This window comes from Amblyraja radiata, chromosome 33 (genome assembly GCF_010909765.2).
Source record: "Amblyraja radiata isolate CabotCenter1 chromosome 33, sAmbRad1.1.pri, whole genome shotgun sequence".
Classification (NCBI taxonomy): domain Eukaryota; kingdom Metazoa; phylum Chordata; class Chondrichthyes; order Rajiformes; family Rajidae; genus Amblyraja; species Amblyraja radiata.
The window spans coordinates 23,348,794-23,374,613 of record NC_045988.1 but is presented as its reverse complement, the minus strand read 5'-3'; the positions used below and the strand labels follow the sequence as shown (position 1 = coordinate 23,374,613).

At 42.7% G+C, this 25,820-nt stretch overlaps 1 protein-coding gene across 7 annotated transcripts in view; it reads right to left on the bottom strand.

Annotated features, from left to right (window-relative positions):
• Nucleotides 1-509: 509 nt before the first annotated feature.
• The window catches only part of fli1 (Fli-1 proto-oncogene, ETS transcription factor), a 70,078-nt gene continuing 44,767 nt past the window's right edge, over nt 510-25,820 (bottom strand). For 4 of the 7 annotated variants that reach the window (XM_033049910.1, XM_033049916.1, XM_033049915.1 and 1 more), the window contains exons 6-9: nt 17,057-17,119; nt 15,785-15,844; nt 12,656-12,703; nt 510-2,483 (exon numbers count right to left, since the gene is read on the bottom strand). In XM_033049910.1, the coding sequence (XP_032905801.1) occupies nt 1,954-2,483; nt 12,656-12,703; nt 15,785-15,844; nt 17,057-17,119 (701 nt within the window). In that variant the 3' untranslated portion in view covers nt 510-1,953. The remainder of the gene's footprint in view (nt 2,484-12,655; nt 12,704-15,784; nt 15,845-17,056; nt 17,120-25,820) is intronic. The other 3 variants (XM_033049912.1, XM_033049914.1, XM_033049911.1) reach the window with 2 other exon arrangements.

Here is a 25,820-nt window from a genome sequence, read left to right as displayed (position 1 = left end):
CAGTAACTCTACCGCTGCGCCAGTATGCCGCCCCAATATTTAGTGGAGATGGGACATGTCGGTCGGTGTGGGCAAGTTGGGCCGAAGGGTCCGTTTCCACGCTGTATGACTCTCTTTTTCTTTCGCTCTATGACATTCACCATTTCATTTTTCATTAGCAAGTTACTTATCCAAGGTAACCTCAGCTTAGGTTATGGGACGAGTGCCTAAAAATGTAGAGAAGAGAAGGAAAACCAACAGAAGGACAAAGACTTTGTGTTTAAGAAGGAACTGCAGATATGCTGGAAAATCGAAGGTACACAAAAAAGCTGGAGAAACTCAGCGGGTGCAGCAGCATCTATGGAGCGAAGGAAATAGGCAACGTTTCGGGCCGAAACCCTTCTTCAGACGGAAAAAGACCTTCGCTGGATCCCACTTCATCCTCACTGATGGGGATAATCCTCACATTTAACTTTTGACAACAGGTTTATTTTTCCCAGAAGTTACATCAGTGACACTCGGACATGACAAGGCCTTGTAAGGCACTTCCTGATGCCATTGTTTATTGAACATGTTTGCATAGTGTTAGAAACCTTCATACATGCTGTTGCATCAACAGTACACAGTTCTCTTCACATAAAGATACATGTGTGTCGTAACAACCATCTGTCTAAGCCCTCGCAATAGTTCATGGCAGTAAGTCTTAAATCAGAAGTGGCCCTTGTATACGTGTCTTGGTTTAATACAATATGCTGCAAGGGATTATTTGCAAAGGTACATAATTATCATTAAAAACTAATTGCATATATAGTAGGTGGTGCCCCATTTTAATGGGAAAATAGTGTCAGTGATTATTTAAAATGCTACATAAAGAGTTCAAAAGCACTAAGGATTAAGGAATACATTGCTTCCAGCTATTTACAAGTTATAGAAAATAGCTATATCAGTGCTTCTGTCATTAGCAACACTTTGTAAGAATAAAGTCTTCTCAACAATTTCTCTCCTATGTGTCCCTTTACTCAGTAAAAAGGCAGAGCCCATATGTACAGATAAGATCTACAGGCTACACAATGACTATATTTCGTCAAAATGAACTTGATAGCAAAACTGCATCCGTGACCCGAGGTCAACTCGTGTAATACTGTAAAATAAAAGAATCATTATCATCTGCATAACTTATACAGTAACTTGCTTTATACGAGGATGCATGGTTGATCCAACACTGAACTCTTACAAACGCACAGCGTTCGTGTATCCTGCGTAATCTAATTAGCTCTTGGATTCCCAAGGACAAGACACAGCTCATTGTAGCAATTTTCCTCACGTCTCAGCATTGTCCTGCGTGTCTGAGACGCCCACACATGCAACACTTACAGTTCATTCCACTGAGGGTGTGTCTCCTTTCAAAAGAGGTCCTCACTAGAACAAAGCTTCATCGGCGAAATAGAGCGCTGTGGAATATCCAGGTCCGACAGCCCTGTATCTGGCAACGATATGCATCTGAACATCCAACTAGGAATAGGTTGGCAGATCCATAGTTATTGAAGACTGCAGTTACATTGTAGGTCTGGTTAATAATCCAGATTTGCTAGTTGATTGAAGAAACAACATCTTTGATCGCCAAGGTCAACAATTCGTTCAAAGCCCTTAATTGGTGCAAATGTAGAAAGCATCTTGGAGGGTGATATATTTATTGGCCAGGGTGGTTTTTATACTCACAAATGTGTAAAGGTTTTAAAATGTTATCGATGTAGACATCCAGGCAGCAAATTAACAACTGGTGATTTATTTTTTTTGAGATGGCAAAAAGCCCATTGCTGGCTGGTGATGCAGGAGTAGATAGAAATCCAATTTAGTAGCAGGCCTAGCATTCATTCAAGTTCCACAGCCAAGAAAAAGTTCCTGAGTGCCCAGGGTTCAAACATTGGGCGTGGATCTACATAGGTTGGCAAGCAGAAAGAACAAGAGTCGTCGTTAGTAATAGTTGCCCAGATGGGAGGGAACGTGTGTGTTGGGATGACGGGGTACATTGGGATTGGGGTAAATGCCCGCCGTGGGAGAACTCCAGTAGGGTGAGGTTGCTCCAAAGAAGCTGGAGGAGGTGACTGGCATAGAGGAGGGATGAGGAGACACAAAGTTCATCTTCTGCTGGTGTGCATGGTAGGAGGGCACGTAAGTCAGGTCTGAGGGATACTTGTACATCGAGGACTCAGTCGGGTGGGGTTGGAGAGCCTGTGCAATGCCATGAAAGTCAAACTTATAGGCGTAGCGTTTGCCGTGAACTTTGGTCATAATGTTTTTGTCGTAGTAGTAACGCAGTGCTCTGCTCAGCTTGTCGTAGTTCATGTTGGGTTTACTTTTCCTCTCTCCCCATCGTCGGGCCACTTCGTCCGGGTCCGTCATCTTAAATTCACCATTGGTTCCTTCCCAGGTGATACAACCGGCATTCGAACTGTCGGACAGCAACTCCAGCAGGAACTGCCAAAGCTGTATCTGCCCACTTCCTGCATAAAAAGAAAGTATGCATTGGCGTTAAATTCATCAATGTCACGTGTACTGAACGAGGTACAGTGAAAAGCTTTGCTTTGCATGCTATCCAAACAGATCAGATGTACCATACATAGTCACAGTCATGTCAAACTCAAGTACAATAGATAGAGCAAAGGGGAAGATAGAGACTGCAGGATACAGTTCTCAGCATTGTAGCGCACCAGTTCCATAGACATTAATGACGTGACTTCAATCACACACAATATTATATGTCTGCCGCGAGGAAGAGACCATGTTTCACGTGTACATGGAGTGTGAGAAGTTGCATCCCCTGTACGAGTATCTGAAGGGGCTGCTCCTCACGTTTTGGTTACATTTTAGTTCCACGATTTTGATATTTGGGCACAAGGCAGGGAGTGGGGAGGGCCGATCGGGAGGGTGGGATCTCTCTGTTGGTTTGCTCCTGGGCCTGGCCAAGATAGCCATCCATGGGTCCAGGCAGTGGGTAGTCCATGATCACACCAGAGTCGGCTGCCTGCCCCTCTTCCGGGCCTATGTCCATGCTTGTGTGTCCCTAGAGAGGGAACACGCGGCGTCCACGGGGACTAGAGGCCTTCCATGAACGCTGGTCGCCGGGGGGGAGGGGTCGAGTGTATTAGAGATAAAGATTGCACTATTTTATTATATGTGTATTATATTATACATATTGTATTATTGTATTATATTTACATACTATTGTATGTAACATGCAATTGCTGAATAAAGTTTTCAAGAGAGAGTTAGATTTAACTCTTCGGGCTAAAGGAATCAGGGGATATGGGGGAAAAAGCAGGAACGGAATACTGATTTTGGATGATCAGCCATGATCATATTGAATGGCGGTGCTGGCTCAAAGGGCCCAATTGTCTACTCCTGCACCTATTTTCTATGTTTCTAAGTCCTTGCTAAGAAGGGGAAAAAAATAGTTTAACAACAAATTCTTTAACAAACAAAAAATTCTCTATTTCTATAATGCACACGGAAATGTGAAAATAAGGTAATAGGGTTGAAAGTATGGCAATGCAAGGGAATTTGTAGTTAATGCCATTCCTGTGTGACTTTAGGTCCTGGTGGTACTCCTCAGGCATTCAGGATTATTTGAGGTATATGTTGTAGTAATGTACTTTGGAGCATAGTGCACAGTGTATACAGGGAATGGATATTTAGGAAAGATCAGGTGCTTGCCAACCGGGTTGTGGGAGATCATAAGATGATAGAGCAAAATTAGGCCATTCAGCCCACCAAGTCGGCTATGCCATTTGATCAAGGCTGATCTATTTTTCCTCTCAACCCCATTTTCCTGCCTTTTACCTGTAACCTTTACTAACCAAGACCTATAAATCCCCGCTTTAAAAATAACCAATGACTTGATCTCCAGCACCATTTGTTACAATGAATTCCATAAATTCATCATTCTCCGGCAAAAAGATATTCCTCCATTCTGAAGGTATGTCCTTTTATTCTGAGCTGTGCCCTCTGGTCCCAGACTCTCCCACTACCAGAAAGACCCTCTCCACATGCACGCTATCCGAGTCTTTAATGATGCTGTAGTTTTCAATGAGATTCCCCCTCATCCTTCTAAACTACAGCGAGTACAGACCCAGAGCCAACATGCTGCCTGACCAGTTGAGTTACTCCAGCATTTTGTGTCTATCTTGAGAATTAAAATGTTGTACCACCTCTGATAAATTCTCATTAAAATATTTTCAATATGTTGACAATGTTATTTCACCATGTGTTTGATTGAACCGAGATAACATAAATTAAAATAATATTCCACAGCAAAAGATGGTAGCAAATCGTGATGAACAGCTCTGCAGTAAAATATTGACATAATGCAGAAAATGCTAAAGGTATTCAGGAAGGCTGGGCAAATTTGTTTTCGACTGCATGTCATAAAATATTAACCCTGGGAGCATCTCTAAAAGCACACCTTTGAGCTAAAATTCTGCAGCAGCAGACCCTTGCCTCTTGTAAACCCATAAAACCATCAACTGGATCGGGAGAAAATAATCTACATCTACAAACATGCTGGAAAAAAGCTTTGACAACTGATCCACCACTGATTCGCTCAGCTGGCTGTCGAAAAATTTTCAACATTTCTAATGTCCAATTATTTTCACAATTAATTCAATTTAAAAAATCAACAATGCCTTGAAACATCTTAAAACGGAACCAAAACAGATTTTCTGAAAAGTTTTGACAATAATTAAACAATTTAAAATATCTGCAATAATTAAATTATATAAAAGTAAAAGCACAAATACTTACCTTAATCTCCGCAGATATTACACATTGCTTTAGAGATACAATATGGAAACAGGCCCTTTGTCCCACCGAGTCTGCACCAACCAGCGATCACCCCATATACTAGCAGTACCCTACACACTAGGGACAATTTACAATTTACAGATGCCAATTAACCTAGAAGAAAACCCATGCAGTTCACAGGGAGAACAGACAAACAAAGTACAGACAGCACCCGTAGTCAGGATCGAACCCGGGTCTCCAGCACTGCACGGCAGCAACTCTACCGCTGTGCCACTATGCTGCACTATTGTCTTCCCTTGATTGTCTTCCTCATTAGTGAGGAGGACTCCCTGTACCAGGTTATTTCCATATTTATATGTATATATAGGACGAGGAAGGATCTGAAGAAGGGTCTCAACCCGAAAAGTCACCCATTCCTTCTCCCTAGAGATGCCGCCTGTCCTGCTGAGTTACTACAGCATTTTGTGTATATATACACATATATTGTATAATATCAATCTAAATATATATAAATAAGGAAATTGCTATAACTTGAAACTTTGGCTGAATATCAAGAATAATCTTGGAATCACCAACAAATATTAAACAGTAACTGAATTCCGTGGAAAAACAGCACAAAGTTCCTGAACGGGTTGACATTTATGTAATTTACACGGGGAAAGATTTCAAGTTTCATACAAGCATCCTCTTTAACCTAATATTTATCCCACACAGGAAATATTATTCAACTGAAATGCTTATTGATGGAATGGTGCAGCCTGTAAGCAGGCCCTTCGGCCCACCACGCACATGCCGACCCATTTACACTAGTTCTATGTTGCAAGGGATGGATGGAAAAGAGGAGAGGAGGGTGGATGGGGAGTGAGTAGAACGAGGAGAGGGGGAGAGTTTTACAAGAGACTATGGGCGGCACGGTTGCGCAGTGGTAGAGTTGCTGCCTAACAGCGCCAGAGACCTGGGTCGATCCTGACTACGGGTGCTGGCTGTATGGAGTTTGTACATTCTCCCCGTGACAGGCCCTTCTTCAAGAGCTTCGGTTTCCTCCCACACTCCAAAGACAAACAGGTTTGTAGGTTAATTGGCTTGGTATTAATGTAAAATTGTTCCTAGTGTGTGTAGGGTAGTGTTCATGTGCGGGGATCGCTGGTCGGCGCGGACTCGGTGGGACGAAGGGCCTGTTCTTCGCTCAAAACTATTCTAAACTAAACCAATGTCTCACACAAAAAAAACCTATTAGTCATAGAGAATTTATGGCACTGAAGGAAGGTATTTGACTGATTTTAGTTTAGATTTTAGTTTAGTTTAGAGATACAGCTTGGAAACAGGCCCTTCGGCCCATCGTGTCCGTGCTGACCAGCGATGCCTGCACATTAACACTATCCTACACCCACTCGGGATAATTTTTACATTTACCAAGCCAATTAACCTACAAATCTGTACGACTTTGGAGTGTGGGAGGAAACCGAAGATCCCGGAGAAAACCCACGCAGGTCACGGGGAGAGGCCTCCTTCATTGTCAGAGTGGGGCCAAATACAAATTGGAGGAACAGCATCTCATATTTCACTTGAGCAGCTTACAACACAGTGGTATGAATATTGATTTCAAGTAACCCTTGCATCCCCCCTCTCTCTATCTCTCCCCCACCCAAGTCATACCAGCTTGGTAAGGCTCATTGTCTTGTTAAGTCCGATTGCAACTCGTTTTCACATAACACACAGCTAAAAATGCCCTGTTTCCTTTATCATCGTTTTTTGCATATCTTTCATTCTTTGTTCTATATCTCTCTACATTACCGATTTAAACCAGATACTGTAGTTCATTCCTACATCTATCCATCCATCTATCCATCCATCCATCCATCCAACCATCCATCCATCTATCCATCTATCTATCTATCTATCTATCATTGAATTTGCTAATGGACATGTTTTTGTGTGCTACAATTAATCCAGATATCCAAAATACATTATGCAATGTCAAGAGCTTGTTAACCAAGATATTCTCATCTGCTTGAGACTAAAATACTGGCCAAAGTTGGAAAACCTGAACAAATTAAATAGTTTCCTAAAATGGAAATAAAACATATTGTGGGTGTGGATAAGTGGAAGATGGGATACTTTAGCATTTGTTGGAGTGAATTATTCGTCAGTAGTTTCCTTTATCTAGTAGCATGGGGGGTGAGAGCAGGTATTGAGGGGGGTAGTTCTGGGACATCAGAACTAACTGTTGAGCCTTCCTGTGGTGTCGTGGGCCTAACTCGATGAAAAACCAGTGAAGAGAGATGCCCACTTGATAACCCCAATGATACACTTGCATCTACACTATCAGTTTGTTTTAATGTGCTTGTTAACATGTAGGTAACTGCTTATTGCACACAGTTATAGGCAGATTGTCCTTAGTATAAGTTTGTAGAATCAGTTTAGATAGTACTTTGACTTTGGGCTTGGTTTTCATTCTTGAGCACTTAGCCTGGTGTTGTAACACGTACTTTGTGTTTTAATAGTAATTTGTGCCACCCAATGATCAATGGAATCACAAAAGCATACTGCGTCACCCTGGAAGGAACTGAACTTTAAAATATTACTTCATCCTGTGAAGTAAAATTCTGGGCAGCGCAGTAATAAACCGGACCACAATAAATCACTCCCAACTCTGTAATGAACTGCACAGTAAAATAACCTACCACCTAGTGGAATGTACCACCCAATAATCAACTGGACCTCAACAAAAATGTCCAATACTTTGTTAATCTACCACACATTAAAATGCTGGAGCATACCAGTAACTGCAGCATTAAAAATATGTACTACCCTGTGATTAATTGCTCACTAAAACAGAATCATTGTGCTATAAACTGACCTGGACTAAAATGTTCTTCCACACGGTTATAAAATATCATAGTAAAATTATTTTCCATAATGTAATAAACTTTAACAATCTAAAATACTCGAAACCACTATAACCACAGAAACACAAGAATGCTCTATCAAGCTGTGATAAGTCAAACCATACAAAAACATTGTACCACATTTTAATAAAATTCACTGGGCTCCAAAATAAGCAGCACTGAAATACTGTGCCGTGTTGTGTTATGCTGACCCACAGTAAAGTACTCATACCACACACTGTGGTAAAATTAGGAACCATAATAAAGACATGGGTGCCGGTCCAGTTGACATCCACCTATGGATCCTTGTGGAGATGAGACTGGTACTGTGTGAGCACTTTGCCTGTATCTTTAATAGCTCACTGGAACCTAGGATGGTACTCTTAGACCAAAGGTGGCTGATGTTATTACAATACCGCAATAAAATGGGTCTGCTAAAATACTTTTTGAAACCAAACCACTGCAAATACTGAACCACATTTTCATAATTAATCTACAATAAGTACTGCAGAATAATGATGAACAGCTATATACTAAAATACCTTATTGCAGAGTCATAATCTGCAGCATGTCAATGACTCGACTGTAATCATGTATTGTCTTTCCGCTGACTGGTTAGCACGCAACAAAAGCTTTTCACTGTACATTGTTACATGTGACAATAAACTAAACTAACTGAAATATGTATCATGTCCTTATATATAATGCCGCATCTGATGAGTTATACAGCACTAAAAATATTGTACCGTAATGCAATAAATTGTAATCCATTTAATGACAGCATCGCAATGCAATAAACATTATATTTTCACATCACATAACTCACCGCTAAAGCATAACTCACTGCCCCGTTACTTACAGCACATTTACACAATATAATAAACTGAACCTCTTTAAAAATCTTTCATAGAGTATCAAGCTGCAATACACTATAGCCTGGAATTTACTCTATACTTAAATACAACACATAAATATTGAACAAACAGCAAAATAGTATAAATTTGGGGGATTCTAAAATACGACACTTATCAACCCGTACCAAACATAAACCACCACTTATCATTAAATGGTTAAGAAAGAACTGCAGATGCTGGAAAAATCGAAGGTAGACAAAAATGCTGGAGAAACTCAGTGGGTGAGGCAGCATCTATGGAGCGAAGGAATAGTTCGAGCCCCTTCTTCAGACTGGTCATTAAATATCGTCTTTTATATCGAAGAAAAATTCTAAGATTCTGCACAGGAACAATTAACAACAAAACCGACAGTGGAAATTTGGTTACAGAAATGGTTGTTGGGACCTTCTTAAAACGAGGGAATGGAGGTTGAGGTACATAGAGTTGAGGTGCTTCATAATATAGCTGGAGCAAAGAACATCAGAGGTCCCCGAGAGGCTACAAATGGAGCATGCAGAGCTTTTGGAGGGTGTTGAAGTTGGGTGGAGGCATGAAGGGATTAAGAGGTAAAGAAGTGATACAGTAAGCATGCCTTCATAGGTCAAGGCATGGCGTATAAGAGTCAGGATGTCATGATGGTGATTCATAGGACTTTGGTTAGGCCACGTTTGGAATATTACCTGCATTTCATGTCGCCCCATTACAGGAAGAATATAAAGGCTTTGGAAAATGAGCAGAGGAGGTTTACAGAATGTTGTCTGGATTTGGGGGTATAAGATACAGGGAGAGATTGGAGACACTTGAATTGATTTAACTGGAATGCCGGTGGTTGTGAGGAGACCTGATATATAAAGTATTTAAAATTATGGGAGACATAGATGGCGTTGACAATCAGAAAGTTTTTCACAGGATGGAAAAACAAAATACCAGAGGGTATAGCTTAAGGTGTGAGGGGCAACGTTTAAAAGAGATGCGCAGGGCAACTTTTACACAGAGGGTGGTGAGTGCCTGGAGGCAAATATGATACTGGCATTTAAGAGGTTTTGGATGGGCACCTGGATATGCAGCAAAAGCTAAACCTATTCGGAACAAAATCTGTCACCATTTACAGCCAATGACCATAGGACCCAGGTTAGGTAACCATCAAAACAACCAGAGTGTAGATTCATAAGATCATCAGTGATAGGAGCAGAATTAGGCCATCCGGCCCATCAAGTCTACTCTGCCATTCAATCATGGATGATCTATCTTCTCCTCTCAACCCCATTCTCCTGCCTTCTCCACACAACCCCAGACACCTTTATTAATCAAGAATCTATCTAAAGTAAAGTAAAGTAAAGTATCCTTTATTGTCATTCAGACTTTTCAGTCTGAACGAAATTTCGTGCCTTCCAGTCATAACATAGAATAAAATAACAGAACACACAATAAACACAGATTTAACATCCACCACAGTGAGTCTACCAGGCCCCCCTCACTGTGATGGAATGCAAAAGTCTTAAAGTCCTTGTCTCTTCCCTCCTTGTTCTCCCTCTGCGTTGAGGCGATCCAGGCTTCCGATGTTGTGACCTCGCCGGGTGATGGTAAGCAAGTCCCTCGGCTGAATCCGAGCTCCGCGAACAGGCCGGTTCAAACGCCCGGGGCGGACGAAGCTGCCGCCCTCCAGTCCAGCGGACAAAGCTGTCATTGCGGGATCTCCGGAGAACAGGTCACCAACCTGGGACCTGCGAGCTCCCGACGTTGTCGTCCACTGGGCCCGCGGCCGAGCCTCCAAGGCTCCAAAGTCGGGTCGCTGCCGCCGCAACGCCACCACAGCCCTGAAGTCGGCCAGCTCGGAAGTTGGTAAGTCCTGGCTCTGCCTCCGGAGCCTCGAGGTCGGTCCCAGTTGGAGGCCGCCAGCTCCGCCATTAGGCCTCATCGCAGACGGAGACGGAGACGGGGGGGGGGATACGACAAGAAAAGGTCGCATCCCCCCCGAAGGAAGAGACTAAAAACAAGTCCCCCCCCCCCCCCCCACACACATACACAACTAAAATAAACTGAAACAGGACAAAATAAAACAAAAAAAGAAAAGACAAACGGACTGCAGGCGAGCCGCAGCTGCAGGGCAGCGCCGCCACTTCCGGAATCTGCCTTAAAAATATCCATTGACTTGGCCTCCACAACCTTCTGTGGCAAGGGATTCCACAAATTCACCACCCTCTGACTAAAGAAAATCCACCTCATCTCCTTCTGAAAGGAACATCCTTTAATTCTGAGACTATGGCCTACTCTCCCACTAATGGAAACACCTCTCCACATCCACTCTATCCAGGCATTTCATTATTCTGATAGAAAATAATATGTAGAAGATGAAGAGAATAATTTTTGAAAGCAGTGATTTTTGTTAATCTGAACTACAGATTATAAAAGAATAATGGAATTAGATCTTATTGTAATTTTGAAAAGGAAATGTTTTATATATTTGAAAAGGATAAAAAATTGCAGAGCTAACGGAAAGAGCACATGGAATAAATTAAATACGTCGTTCAAAGATCCAACACGGACATGATGAGCCATAATACCTCTCCTGTACTGCAGCATTCCATGTCATGGAATGGCCGACACGGTGGTGCAGAGGTAGAGATGCTGCTTTACAGCCCTTACAGCACAGGAGACCCAGGTTCGATCCCGACTACAGGTGCTGTCTGTACAGAGCTTGTACCCGTGACTGTGTGGGTTTTCTCCGAGATCTTTGATTTCCTCCCACACTCCAAAGACGTACAGGTTTGTAGGTTAATTGACTTGGTATAAATGTCAAATGTCCCTAATATGTCTAGGGTAGCGTTAATGTGCGGGGATCGCTGGTCGGTGTGGACTCTGTGGACTGAAGGGCCTGTTTCCGCGCTGCATCTCTAAACTAAACTAATATATTAAATTGTTTAAGAAAGAACTGCAGATGCTGGAAAACCCGAAGGTAGACAAAAGTGCTGGAGGAACTCAGCGGGTGAGGCAGCATCTATAGAGAGAAGTAATAGGCAACGTTTCGGGTCGAGACAAAAGAGTCTGAAGAAGGGTCTCGACCCGAAACGTCGCCTATTCCTTCTCTCCGTAGATGCTACACTGCATCACATGATAATATATTGCACTAAGGCTGCAATATTCTATTCTGTGCTGCATTGCATGCGGCAAGGACTGGAGAGATTCACAGAAATCTTTGAAACAAATGCCTTTTCAGTTTGCAAAACATTTTTCAGTTTGGTGTTATTAAACTTCCCCATAACCATATTCCAAAAATATTTTCGACATTACTCTACAAAGCGCATCTAAAAAGGACTGGGAATTATTATTCCAAGGTAGACAAAAGTGCTGGAGAAACTCAGCGGGTGCAGCAGCATCTATGGAGCGAAGTAAATAGGCAACGTTTTGGGACGAAACCCTTCATCAGTCTGAAGAAGGGTTTCGGCCCGAAACGTTGCCCATTTCCTTCGCTCCATAGATGCTGCTGCACCCGCTGAGTTTCTCCAGCACTTTTGTCCACCTTTGATTTTCCAGCATTTGCAGTTCCTTCTTAAACAAATATTATTCCAAATTTATTATTCCAAAATGTCCAGTGCTTTGGAATATTCTCCTGATTATTTTGACAGTTATAGCAAATAGGCCGGCCTGTGCCTCTTTAGACATGGAACCGTCGTTGCTCCAGTACTTTAGTTTAGTTTAGTTGAGAGATGCAGTGAGGAAACAGGCCCTTCAGCCCATCAAGTTTGTGCCAATCACCAGCGATCACCACACACACACTAACACTATGCAACACACAATTTACGATTATACTGAGCCAATTAGCCTACAAACCTGTACGTTTTTGGAGTGTGGGAGGAAACCCAAGATCTCACGCATGTCAAGGGGAGAACGTACAAACTCTGTACAGACAGCACCCATAGTCAGGATCGAAACCTGGTCTTGGCGCTGTGAGGCAGTAACTCTACCGCTGTGCCACCATACCACCCAGTAATGAAATTACTAAATTGATTTTTTGCACATAACTCCAGTACACACAGCGTACAATCATGCATATTGTTGGTAACGGGAGTCTCTCTGATCGATTCAGAATCTTACCTGGATTGGCTAACCGGCTGCTGGTTGGTCCTAGAATTTGATAAGGATCTGAAATACAGAAGCACTCTCCTCAGTATTCACCAGAATGGTAAACTAAATAAAAATGGATTTAAATTAAAAGAAAATTCACTTTAAATGCTGGAATTCCATAATAACCAAGCAGCTAAATAGAAAGAGTTTAGTTTAGTTTAGTTTGGTTTATTTAAGTTTAGTGATAGAGCATGAAAACAGGCTCTTCGACCCAATGATCATGGATCACCCCATACCAATTTTACCAGGCCTATTAACTTACAAACCTGTACATCTTTGGAGCGTGGGTATAAACCGGAACTCCTGGAGAAAACCCACATGGTCACAGGGAGAATGTACAAACTCCATACAGACAGCGCCCGTAGTCAGGATCGAACCCGGGTCTCTGGCGCTGTTGGGCAGCAACTCTACCGTTGTGCCACCGTGCCGCCTTCAGGTAATAACTATGTTAAAATTGCGTACATCAAACCTCCTTTCGCTCATTTCTGCATTATGTTCCTTCTCTCTCACACACTGACTGAGAAGGTACACTGGCTTGTGTTAATTAGGCTGGAGAGAAATTGACCCTACCCAGAGTATTTACCTAGCCAGTGTGAAACATCCCATCAGTTTTCACAACGAGTCACTGGGCCATTCACAAAGGGAATACCAGTGAATTGAACTTTTATTTTTCCTTTAATACTTAACTCTTAACATCCACATGCCTGCATGAAATAATCCCAAATATATGAACATAGAAGCAATTATTTTTCTACAAAAATGTTGCCTGTCCCACTGAGTTACTCCAGCATTTTGTGTCCACCTTTGGTATAAACCAGCATCTGCAGTTCCTTCCTACACATAGATCCACTATTTAACTGATTTCATAGCTAAATCAGCTCTGTTCCAGTCTCAGTATATGTGGGGCTTCCAATGAACTCTAGTTTAGTTTAGTTCAGAGATAGAGAGTGGAAACAGGCCCTTTGGTCCACCGAGTCCGCGCTGACCAGCGTTCCCCGCACACTAACACTATTCTACACTAGGGACAATTTACAATTTTACCGAAGCCAATTAGCCGACAAACCTGTACGTCTTTGTAGTGTGGGAGGAAAGCGGAGCACCCAAGGAAAACCCACGTGGTCACAGGCAGAACGTACAAACTCCGTACAGACAGCACCCATAGACAGGATCGAACCCAGGTCTCTGGCACTGTAAGGCAGCAACTCTACCGCTGCACCACTGTGCACCCTCTAAGATGACAATCTCATAGGTCCAAGGAAACTTTTGAAGTAAATGATAAGGAAACACCCTGATCATTTTCTAATCTTTCCATTGTAAACTGATCGTAGCTGCGACACCATCTAATGACAGTTGATGAGGCCATTAATGATGATTGTTATAGGGGTTAAATCAGCTGGAGCTCCGGGTGCTGACTGCTACCCAATAACCCCATTTTGAAGAAGCATCCCGACCCAAAACATCACCTGTATATTCCTCCACAGATGCTGCCTGACCCGGTGAGTTACTCGAGCACCATGCTAGAGATTCCAGCAACTGCAGTTCCTTGTGTCTCCATTGAGAAATATCACTGGTCAGCATGTGGACTTGGATTAGTTACTGCATTTGTATTTTATTTCCCATTATTTTGACCATTCGGGCAGGACACTGGAAGCCTTACCAACTGCAAGCTCTAAGAGAGTTGTTAAGGAAGAATGATATTACAAAATACTTAAGGAATAAACTTTATTCATCTGTATCCCATTTGTATATCGTCTATTCCTATATCAATGCAACTATGTGTAAACCGCTGAGTTATCTATCCAACTATCTATACAACTATCTATAAACCACTGTCGAAAAACCCTTGATAGACACAAATAGCTGGAGTAACTCTAGGTCAGACAGCATTTTTGAAGAAAAGGAATAGGTGGCGTTTTGGGTCAAGACTTCGGGGCTGGGGCTGAGGTTGCGGTGCGTCACAACTTCCGACCCGACTTTGGAGCCTCGGAGGCTCGGCCGCGGGCCAGTGGGCCAGTGGACGACACCATCGGGAGCTCGAGTTCTGTTTTCCGGAGCTCCCGCAACTACAGCTGCGTCCGCTGGACTGGAGGACGGCAGCTTCGGCAGCTTCGACCGCCCCGGGCCGCGGAGTTTCAACCGGCCCGTTCGCGGAGCTCGGATTCAGCCTGCGGGACTTACCTACCATCACCCAGCGGGGTCACAACATCGGAGGCTTGGATTGCCTCAGCGCAGAGGGAAAGCAAGGAGGGAAGAGACAATGACTTTGGGACTTTAAACTGTGTTGAGTGTTTGTTATTTATTCTATGTTATGACTGCAGGCTAAACCATATTGTTTGGTTTGTTTTGTTTTTGTCTTTTGTTTTTACCTTGTTTGGGATGTGTTTACCTTGTTTGGGACTAAAGATGGAAATTAGCTACTGGCTACAATCTTGCGTATTACATGCAAATGTTTATTAATATGCACTGTCCCTAATAAAATCAATTTCAATTTCAATTTCAAGACCCTTCTTCAGACTTGACCTGAAATGTCACCTATTCCTTTTCTCCACAGATTGTTGAGTCTCGTTGTAACTCGCTTTCACCTAGCCCACAGCTAGCAATGGCCCATCTCCTTTATCATTGTTACTTGTTTGTATATTTTTCATTCATAGCTTTTATATCTCTCTCTATATATCACCATCTATATCTCTCGTTTCCCTTTCCCCTGACTCTCAGTGTGAAGAAGGGTCTCGACCTGAAACGTCACCTGTTCATTTTCTCCAGAGATGCTGCCCAACCCGCTGAGTTGCTCCAACTTTTTGTGTTCATCTTCGGTGTAATCCAATATCTGCAGCTCCTTCCTACGTCAAACCACCCTCCTCGTCTGTGTTCACATATTACCTGGCTAGGTTTTGTACTCTTTTTACTGCCCCTCCTCTCATCTTTCATATCCCCACCCCCACTCCCACCCTCTGTAATCAGTCTGAAGAGTCCCGACCCAAGGCAGCACCCACCCATGATCTCCAGAGATGCTGCCTGACCCGCTGAGTTACTCCAGCACTTTGTGTCTTTTTAAATCTGTAAATCGCTCGAGTTCTCTGTTTTGCTCCTCACTATTACCTGGTTGGGGGCGTGGTTGTTCTGCGCTTTTATTCACACTCTGGGTTGCTCCAGGTGAAGCTGAAAAAGAGATTGATAAGTAAACTTTATCCTGCTGTAACAATGGGATCAGGATCACATCCTTGTGACACCCAGATCACTGATGGCCCAGCACAAGACCAGAGACTGAACCAATCTGCAGAAGTCGCAGAGCCATAGTGTGATACAACATGGAAACAGGTCCTTCGGGCCAACTTGCCCACACCAGCCAACATGTCTCAGCTACACTTGTCCCACCTGCCTGCATTTGGCCCATATCCTTCCAAACCTGTCCTACCAATGTACCGCTCTAACTGTTTCTTAAACCTTGGGATAGTCCCAGGCTCAAATACCTCCTCTGACAACTCGTTCCATACACCCACCACCCTTTGTGTGTAAAGTTTACCCCTCAGATTTCTGATAAATCTTTCCCCCTTCACCTTAAACCTATGTCCTCTGGTCCTCGTTTCACCCACTCTGGGAAAGAAACTCTGTTCATCTACCCGATCTATTCCTCTCATGAGGAATATTTACCTGCACCGAGGGTGGTTAAACGTGGAATAAGTTCTCCCCTCTCCCATCAGGAAAAAGGTATCGAGGTGTGAAAAAACGCACCTCCAGTGGCGGTGCTTGCTGGAAGGGCCGAATGGCCTACTCCTGCACCTACCTTCTTTCTATACATACCTAATGATCATCTCTCTCTTCTAACAACATGCATTCATTAACCATGCTCCATTTTACAGTGAAAGTCATTCAATGTGGAAAGAGGCCCTTCGGCCCAACTTGTCCATGCCGACCAAGATGTTGCATCCAAGTTAGTCCCATTTGCCCACATTTGGCACATACCTCTAAACATTTCCTATCCATGTACCTGTCCAAATGTTCTTTGATATGCTGTTATAGTGACCTGGCTCGACCACCTCCTCTGGCAGCTCATTCCATACATCCATTAAAATGTTGTCCCTCAGATTCCTATTAAATCTCTTACCTTAAACCTATGTCCTCTGCTGCTCGACTCCCCTACCCTGAGTAAAATACTCTGTGCATTTACACTATCCATTCCCCTCGTGATTTTACGCACTTTTCTAAGATCACCCCTCAACCTCCTGTGTTCCAGGAATAAAGTCTTAGCCTGCACGACCTCTCTCTATAGCTCAGGCCCGCGAGTCCTGCAAATGAATGGTCTGTTCTGTGTTGCGTTCATTGTTGATTTTGTCAATCTTTGAGGTTTAAAAGATATTTAAATGTACTTACTTTTTGTCATGTTGTTCATATTATTGCCCCATCCGGTTCTCCGGACAGTGTCGTACAATGGATCTGGAAAACAATTTAAAAATGGGATAAATCGATGAGCCATATGGCAATTTACGAATCCTGATAATCCCAGGCCTGTTCCAAAGGCACCGCACAATCCAAGAAATCACTGCTTCATTTAACTTTCCAGACTCATCAATAGGAAACAATCCTAGCTGTTTGAGCAGGACTTTACAAACCAGATTCACGATCTGGTCAGCCACAACATCACTAAAATGGTTTAGCTGATCATTCAGACACAAAAATGCTGGAGTCACTCAGCGGGTCAGGCAGCGTCTCTGGAGAAAATGAGTAGGTAATATTTTGGGTTGAGACCCTTCTTCAGACTAGCTGATCATTTATTAGATTTATGATTTGAGAGGTTTCACGGAATGGAACTGGTGAAGTTTCTACACTTCACTGGGGCAAAGTTTAAAGGCGATGTGCTGGACAAGTTGTGTGGTACCCAGAAAGTGGTCGGTGCCAGGGCAGATGTGATAGTGGTCTTTAAGAGACATTTAAACAAGGACATTTGACAGCTTTGGGCTCCATATCTGAGAAAGGATGTGCTGGCATTGGAGAGGATCCAGAGATGGTTTACGAGAATGATCCCAGTAATGATTGGGTTAACATATGATGAGAGTTTGATGGCACTGGGCCTGTACTCGCTGGAATTTAGAAGGATGAGGGGGACCTCACTGAAACTGCCTGGATAGTGTGGATGTGGAGAGGATGTTTCCACTAGTGGGAGAGTCAAGGACCAGAAGCCTCAGAATAAAAGGGCATACCTTTCGAAAGGAGATAAGGAGGAATTTCTTTAGTCCGAGGATGGTGAATCTGTGGAATTCATTGTCACAGACGGCTTCTGGAGGACAAGTCAATGAACATTTTTAAGAGAGCGATTGACGGATTCCTGATTAGTAAGGGTGTCGGAGGTTATGGGGAGAAAGAAGAATGGGGTTGAGAGGGAAAGATAGATCAGCCATGATTAAATGGCAGAGTAGACTTGAATGAACAGAGACCGAATGAACTACTTCTGCTCCTATAACTTACGAACTTAAGACCGACGGGGAATGGAGAGATATGGATCATGTGCAAGCAGAAGAGATTTTTATAACTTGGCACAAATTGTGGGCTGACGTGCTGGTTCCTATGCTGCATCCTTCTATGTTCTATTGGTTGTAAAATAAATAGCCAACGTTTTGAAATTGATTCGATAGATGCAACATTTAAAAATAATTCTGCCATTAACACACGGTGAACTTCCACGACAGAGCAACACTGGCAGTGTCTTTTCCCAAATACACTGTCTGCTTGTCCCAGGCACCAGTGCAATCAGCTGATGTGACTCAGACTTTTATGGATTTGAATGGAACGGTTTTGTTCATTTATCAGTGAACAGTTAATCTGGTGCAAAAATAAACAGTAATTAGTCTGGTGTAATACAACGACGTGTGAATAGCGGTAACCTGCATGTGCCAATGTCTGGTTTAGACTACACTTTAGAGATACAGAGTGGAAACAGGCCCTTCGGCCCACCAAGTCTGCACCAAAGCTGTCAGAGGAGATAGTTGAGGCAAGGATTATCGCAGCGTTTTAAGAAACAGTTAGACAGATACATAGGTAGACAAAAATGCTGGAGAAACTCAGCGGGTGAGGCAGGAGCAAAGGAAATAGGTAACGTTTTGGGTCGAAACCCTTCTTCAGACAGGTACATAGATAGGACAGGTTTGGAGGAATAATGCAGGCTGGTGGGACTAGTGTGACTATGACATGTCAGCCAGTGTGGGCAAGTTGGGCTGAAGGGTCTGTTTCCACTCTATGTATGGCTCTATGCTGCTGCAATTTGTGGGATCATGAAATATTACAGAATGGGCTCAACTAACGATTAATATCATCCAACTAACCCATAAATTCAAGGAGCTCGTGATTCCTGCATGTTGTGAATTGTGGTTAAAGATTATTTTGGATGTAAAATTTATAATTTTAACCTATTTTCTTAACTTTTCTTATCCCGTTCCCTCTCTTCCCCCAATGTATTCCTCACTTGGTCCTGATTTGAATGTAATTTGACTTCCATCATTCTCTGTTCTTCTCATTCAATCCCGTGGGCTCAGGAGCTGCCTGGTTGGTCCCATCACTCACTGAGCTCCCACGCACCCTGTTGGCTCAGTTCATCTGACTTTTAGTTGGCTGAGACTCAGTAATAAGGTTGTCCCTCAAAGGAACGATTCAATTATAAACTGTGACATTCGCAGATCCAGCAAACAGCCAGATGTTCTCGTCACCGGCTCTCCCCACAACTCCTCCAATCTTGCACAAATGCATAAAGCCCCCGGCCCATGATGCGAGTTCACCCAAGAGTTCTCCCGAGTTTAAAAAAAAATCAAACTCGTGGTACTTCATCACAAGTATTTTTTTTACTCTTGGAAGTTTTTCACAGTGTTGAAAAAAACTTCAGGAGTTTCACGAGCTTACCGCGTTTCCCGAGTATCTACCGTTAGCGTTACGAGCCGCTACGAGACGTCCACGGCCTCCGACGTACCCGCTACGTACATTTTACGTACTTACCACGAGTTGGTTTTTTTTTAAAACTCGGGAGAGCTCTTGGGTAAACTCGCATCGTGGGACAGGCCCTTAAGCCCGATTATCCTGGACTTTCCCATCCCAGTGGTCAGGCTGTGAGGTACAATGAGACTTCAGTAAAGCTAGGCTTAACACTACCTGACTGAAGGCTCCCGACAAATATTGAGATGCTGTTAAGAGTTTTTAAAATGCCACTGATCAATCTTTATAAATGATACACTAGACTTTAGAGATACTGTGCAGAAACAGGCCCTTTGGCCCACTGAATCTGCGCTGACCATCAATCACCCTGTACACTGGCACTATCCCACACACTAGGGGCAATTTACAATTGGTACCAAACCTACAAACCAGTGTAAGGAAAAACTAAAGAAGGGTCTCAACCTAAAACATTGCCCAATCCTTCCCTCCAGAGATGCTGCCTCACCCGCTGAGTTACTCCAAACCGGCTCTTCTTTGGAGTGTGGGAGGAACGGGAACACCTGGGTAGTGGAGATGGTCCACAAATTTGAGTTCCTACATGCAAATATCACAAACAATTTGACCTCATACAACCTAATTGGCACTATGACCAGGAAAGCCCACCAAAGCCTTTACTTCTTCAGAAGACTAAGGAAATCTTAGACTTAGTCTTAGACTTAGATCCTTTATTTGTCATTCAGACCTTTCGGTCTGAACGAAATGTCCCCAACATGTCCCCAACATTTCCCCAATGACTTGGACCAAATGCAAGTCATTGGAGAAAGCATCCTCTCCATGTACCACAGCTTGGGTTGGCATCACGATGGCATGGTCTGCCCAAGGTCGCATCACTATGGCATGGTGGCGTAGCGGTAGGCTATTGCCTTATAGCGCCAGAGACTCAGGTTCAACCCTGGCTATGGGTCCTTGTCTGTACAGAGTTGGCACCATCTCCCATGAGCTGCATGGGTTTTCTCCGCGATCTTCGCTTTCCTCCCACACTCCAAAGACGTACAGGTTTGTAGGTTAATTGGCTTGGTGCAAATGTAAAATTGTCCCGAGTAGTGTGTGTACGATAGTGTTAGTGTGCGGGGATCGCAGGTCGTTGCAAACTCTGTTTCCACACTGTATTTCTAAACAAAACTAAAATCACACAAACAGCCGTCCACCCCAGGGAACCATCTACACTTCATGCTGCTTCAGGAAGCTGTCAACATTATGAAGGACCACTCAGACTCATTCTCTCTTCTCCCCTCTTCCATCAGGCAGAAGATTGAAATGTTTGAAAGCACGTACCACCTGATTGAAGGACAGCGTCTTATCAGACTCTTGAATATACCCATCGAATTCTAAGAATGAATTCCTGATCTCCCAATCTACTTGGACATCCCTTGGACATTTTTTATCGGGGCTTTCCCTGTAACATTATATTCTACATTCCACACGCAGATTGTGTTTTTAATTAAGTAGGAATGATGGCAAGGAAGGTGATGAATGGAAATATTGGCTAGTAGATGGATAAATCTGCGATATATGCTGTCATTCACATGGCTACCCGTAAAATAAATAAGATACACAACCCTCAGGCAGTTGATGCTTAGATGCTGTTCTTGCTCCTCTGCCTTGTGTTAGTAAATTCTCAGCATTTTCACCCAAGCTGCACATAAAGTATTAGCTATTAATATCTACCGAGACAAAGTAATCACATCCGTTGAATGAAAAGTGACATGAAATATCATAAACATTGAAAGTGGATTGAAGGGTGCTGATATTTCCCATTCCCCACTATTTGTTGTTCTGGAATGCATTTCCTGCAAGGAAAGTGGAAGCAGATTCCGGAGTAATTTTGAAAACGATTTGGGGTTGTAACAGGAAAAGGAAAAATTTGCAAGGCTTTGCAGAAAGTCAAGGGGAGTTTGGTTAATTAGAGTGGACACAAAATGCTGGAGCAACTCAGCAGGTCAGGCAGTATCTCTGGAGAGAAGGATTGGGTGACGTTTCAGGTCAAGACCCTTCTTCAGACTGAAGAAAGAGAAACTGGAGATAGGGAAGGGTACAAAGAGAATGCAAGGTTTTAAAATGCCAGATCAAAGCAGATGATGATCAAGGAAATTTACAATGGTTCATTGATGACTGAGGGGAAGGTGACAACGAGGCATACAATCAATAAAATTAATCAGGAGGACAGTGAAACTAGTAAGAGAACTGGGGTGATGGAGGGATGGAGAGAGAGGAAAAGCAAGGGTTACTTGAAGTTAGAGAAATCAAAATATTTACCGCTGGATTGAAAGCTGCCCAAGCAAAGTAGAAGCTGGTTTAGTTTAGTTTAGTTTAGAGATACAGCACTGAAACAGGCCCTTCGGCCCATCGAGTCCGCACTGACCAGCATTCCCCGCACATTAACATAAGCCTACACACACTAGGGACAGTTTACACTTAAACCAAGTATACAAACCCAAGCCAATTAACCTACAAACCTGTATGTCTTTGGAGTGTGGGAGGAAACCGAAGATCTCGGAGAAAACCCACGCGGTCACAGGGAGAACGTAAAAACTCTGTCCGGACAGCATCGGATCGAACCCGGGTCTCGGGCACTGCAAGGCAGCAACTATAGCCTGCACCACAGTGCCCCCATATGGTATGATCGCATTGGACAAAATAGTGTCTTCTGCATTATTTAATCCTATGAGCCTTGGTATTTAGCACCAATCTAGCAGCCAGTAAAATAATACTGCATACTATTCTACCTTCACTTTTTTAATCAATTATACACACTACATCTATTGTTCCTTGTATTTGAAATAACTACACAATTATTTGCAAATGTTGCAGCATTTTTCCAAATATAAAGGTTTAAGGATATGTAGATATAAAAAGGTCTGGAATGTTTCGCAGCTCTCCAAAGCAAACAATGTCATTTCAAAATATGATTGGATGAGGAAAAGTAAAATTGAACTGAGACGGGGTAATATTTAAAACATGACAGCTTAAATTTGTCTGAGAATTTTAAATGCTGGCCATGTCAAGGCAAGATCGTGGATTTAAGTAATTACTTGGTAGCCAGACTGCAAGAAATAACACACAAACAGGACCTAGGAAGTGGGCCAGAAGTTAATGATTTCACTGTAAGCATGTTAAGAGTGCACAGTGCTATAATTTTACAATCACCGAGCTTGTACACAAACCCTCAACCAGCCCAGAGAAACATAATTTAAAAAATCCTTTCTGCATTTTCCCCCACCGTTGACTTGCATTTTGTTTACTTTTGCCTGAAAGGAATCAGATGATTTATTACAACACAAAAAGGACATATTTGGAAGTTGAGGTGCTTCCAGATTAATAAACCTCCCCAAACTCTCTTGCACAAGAAAGTCATATAGAAAAGAATGCGTTTGAGCCTAAGCAAACAATTTTCAATCAATGATCTCAGTGAGATTCAACAATTGAAAACAGATATCTAAACTATTTCATTCACCAAATGCTTGCTATCTAGTAAATCTTGCTTGGAAAGAGGAAAGCTATAAGTCGTTTGTTTTAATATGCTTTGGCTTGTTTTATTAGTTACTGACATTAGGTTTAAAATGAATAGTATCACTTTGTGATATTTAACAGAATAATCCTTAAATAGGGCAAAAGTCACTCAGGGAAGTGCCCCAGGGAAGTCATCAGCCCTGTCCCCCCAAACTGGTTGATTCACCAGCTCCAGTGGTTTATAGGATCCCCAAAGAGTTGTGTTTCCTGAGCTGTGGGTTCGTGCACAGAGCTCTCTTTGTCTCACTCTCTCCCCACCTCCCCCAATCTCCATCACAATTATCATATGGTGCAGCCTTGTGGATGAAGGGCTCAAACCAAACCAAACACAGAAACGGGATCCAGCTATTCTGAGCACCCACTGCCCTTCGTCTTCACAGCAGTCAATGCCTCTGCCTATCTTTGCCACATAAAATGAAAACTGCAGTCAAAGAAACACATCAATGTGTGGATATTTTGTTAGTGCAGGATGTAGATTATGAAAAAAATGAAATGTACTAGGTCATTGCAGATCAAAACCAGATATTGATATGGGAGTGACAGTGTAGCCAAAATAGTCAAATGTTGCACAAATAAACCAGAAGTCGAATAATAACTGAGAAAATGCAGATTCAAATCACGATAGAGAGTTTGAAATTATTTAAGAACCTGAATATAAATAACATGCATCAGTAAAATTGACATCTGAACCCTATGTATAGTTTATATCGGTTTTGAGATATAGCGTGGATACAATCCCTTCGGCCCACCGGGTCCACGCTGAGCATCAATCACCCGTGCACTTGTTCTATTCTAAACACTAGGGATCATTTTTACAGCAGGCAATTAACCTACAAACCTGCTTGTCTTTGGGATGGGGGAGAAAAACTGGAGTTTAGTCATCGGAGACCTGAGATGTACATGCCCCACGCTACATCAATGGTGCTAAAGTGGAGAAGGTTGAGAGTGGCGTTGCGGTAGAATTTACAGCGCCGGAGACCTGAGTTTGATCCGGACTATGGCTGCTGTCTGTAGCAAGTTTGTACATTCTCCCTGTGACCGTGTGGGTTTCCTCCAGGTGCTCCAGTTCCTCCTACATTCCAAAGACGTGCAGGTTTGTGGGTTAATTGGCTTCTATAAATTGTCCCCAGTGTGTAGGGTAGAACAAGTGTACAGGTGATCGTGGTCAGTGCGAACTCGGTGGGCCGAAGGGCCAGTTTCCACGCTGCATCTCCAAACTAAGCTTTGTGTTCCAAAGCATAAATATTGCCAACAATTGATTTTGGCCCAATTGCATTGACACCATGAAAGCACACCAACCCCTCTACTTCCTCAATAGACTAAGGAAATGTAGCAGGTCTCAAATTACACTTAACAATTTAGATGCCCTGTAAAACAGCATCCTATACTATATTGGTTTGGGACATGCTCTACCCAAAGCTGCAGGAAACACATCCCATTCCATCACACAAACAAGTCCTCCCCCATTAACCGCATCTAGAGTCCACGCTGAATGAATGAATGAATACTTTATTGTCACAAGTAACAAATCACAGTGAAGTTATTTGCTTGCATTCCCAAGGTATGCAATAGTCACCACATAAAGGGCCCTTACAAAGTTACAAAGTACCCCACGCCCAGTCCCCTTTTGTTCTCTCCCCCATTGTTATTGGACTCTTGACCAATTCATTCATATAATAAGGATTTACATCCCATCTCCCAATCTACCATGTTGCACTTTTTCTAACTTCACTTTTTCTGTCGCTGTAAAACTATATACTGTTAACTGTTCATTTTTCTCTTTTTGCACTACCTGTTGCACTCACATAAGGATAATTTACCTGGACAGCTTGCAAAACAATGTTTTTCACTGTAATCTCGATACACATCACAATAATAAACCATACTAAGCCAAACCTAATGAATTATTAGAAACACAAGGAACTGCAGACGCTGGAATCTTGAACAAAACATAAAGTGCTGGAGTAACTTAGCAATTCAAGCAGCATCTGTGGAGGGAATGGATATGCAACATTTCTGGTCGGGATCCATTTTTTGGACCAAGTTATCATTCCCTCCACAGATGCTGCCTGACCCATTGAGTTACTCCAGGACTTGGTGTTTTGTTGGTGAATTGTTAACAGCATCTCAAAGTGATCTAACGACCCTCTTAGTTTAAGAAGAAAACCCTTTTACATCCTCCTAGAATAAATGTTGATGCCCAAAACTGCCAACTCTTCACCTCCGAGGTATAGAGTAAATGAAAAAGAATGCATCAGATCAAATAACCAGACTTTAACCCAGTGGGGCTCCTTATCCATGCATTTCATCCATTCTTGCTGGGAATTGAAAACTCAGATACGATAGTCCACCATTTAATAATATCTAAGTTCAAACGGTATCTTTGACTAGGCTAATACAGAAACATCAATATGAGACTAATAGGTCTGGTAACAAATACATCTTGAAACACCATTATTCTACACTGCACAGTGGTTCCAGTACTGTAAATGTTTTAAAGTATTCCTCCAGGATATCCATTAAATATTAATGCAGGAGGAAGTATCTTAAGACAGTAAAAAAAACTCTGCTAAGCCTGAAGACCATACAAACATTTCTTTAAATCCGACTGTGCGTACCACATAAATTATACTCTGTATATTTATAT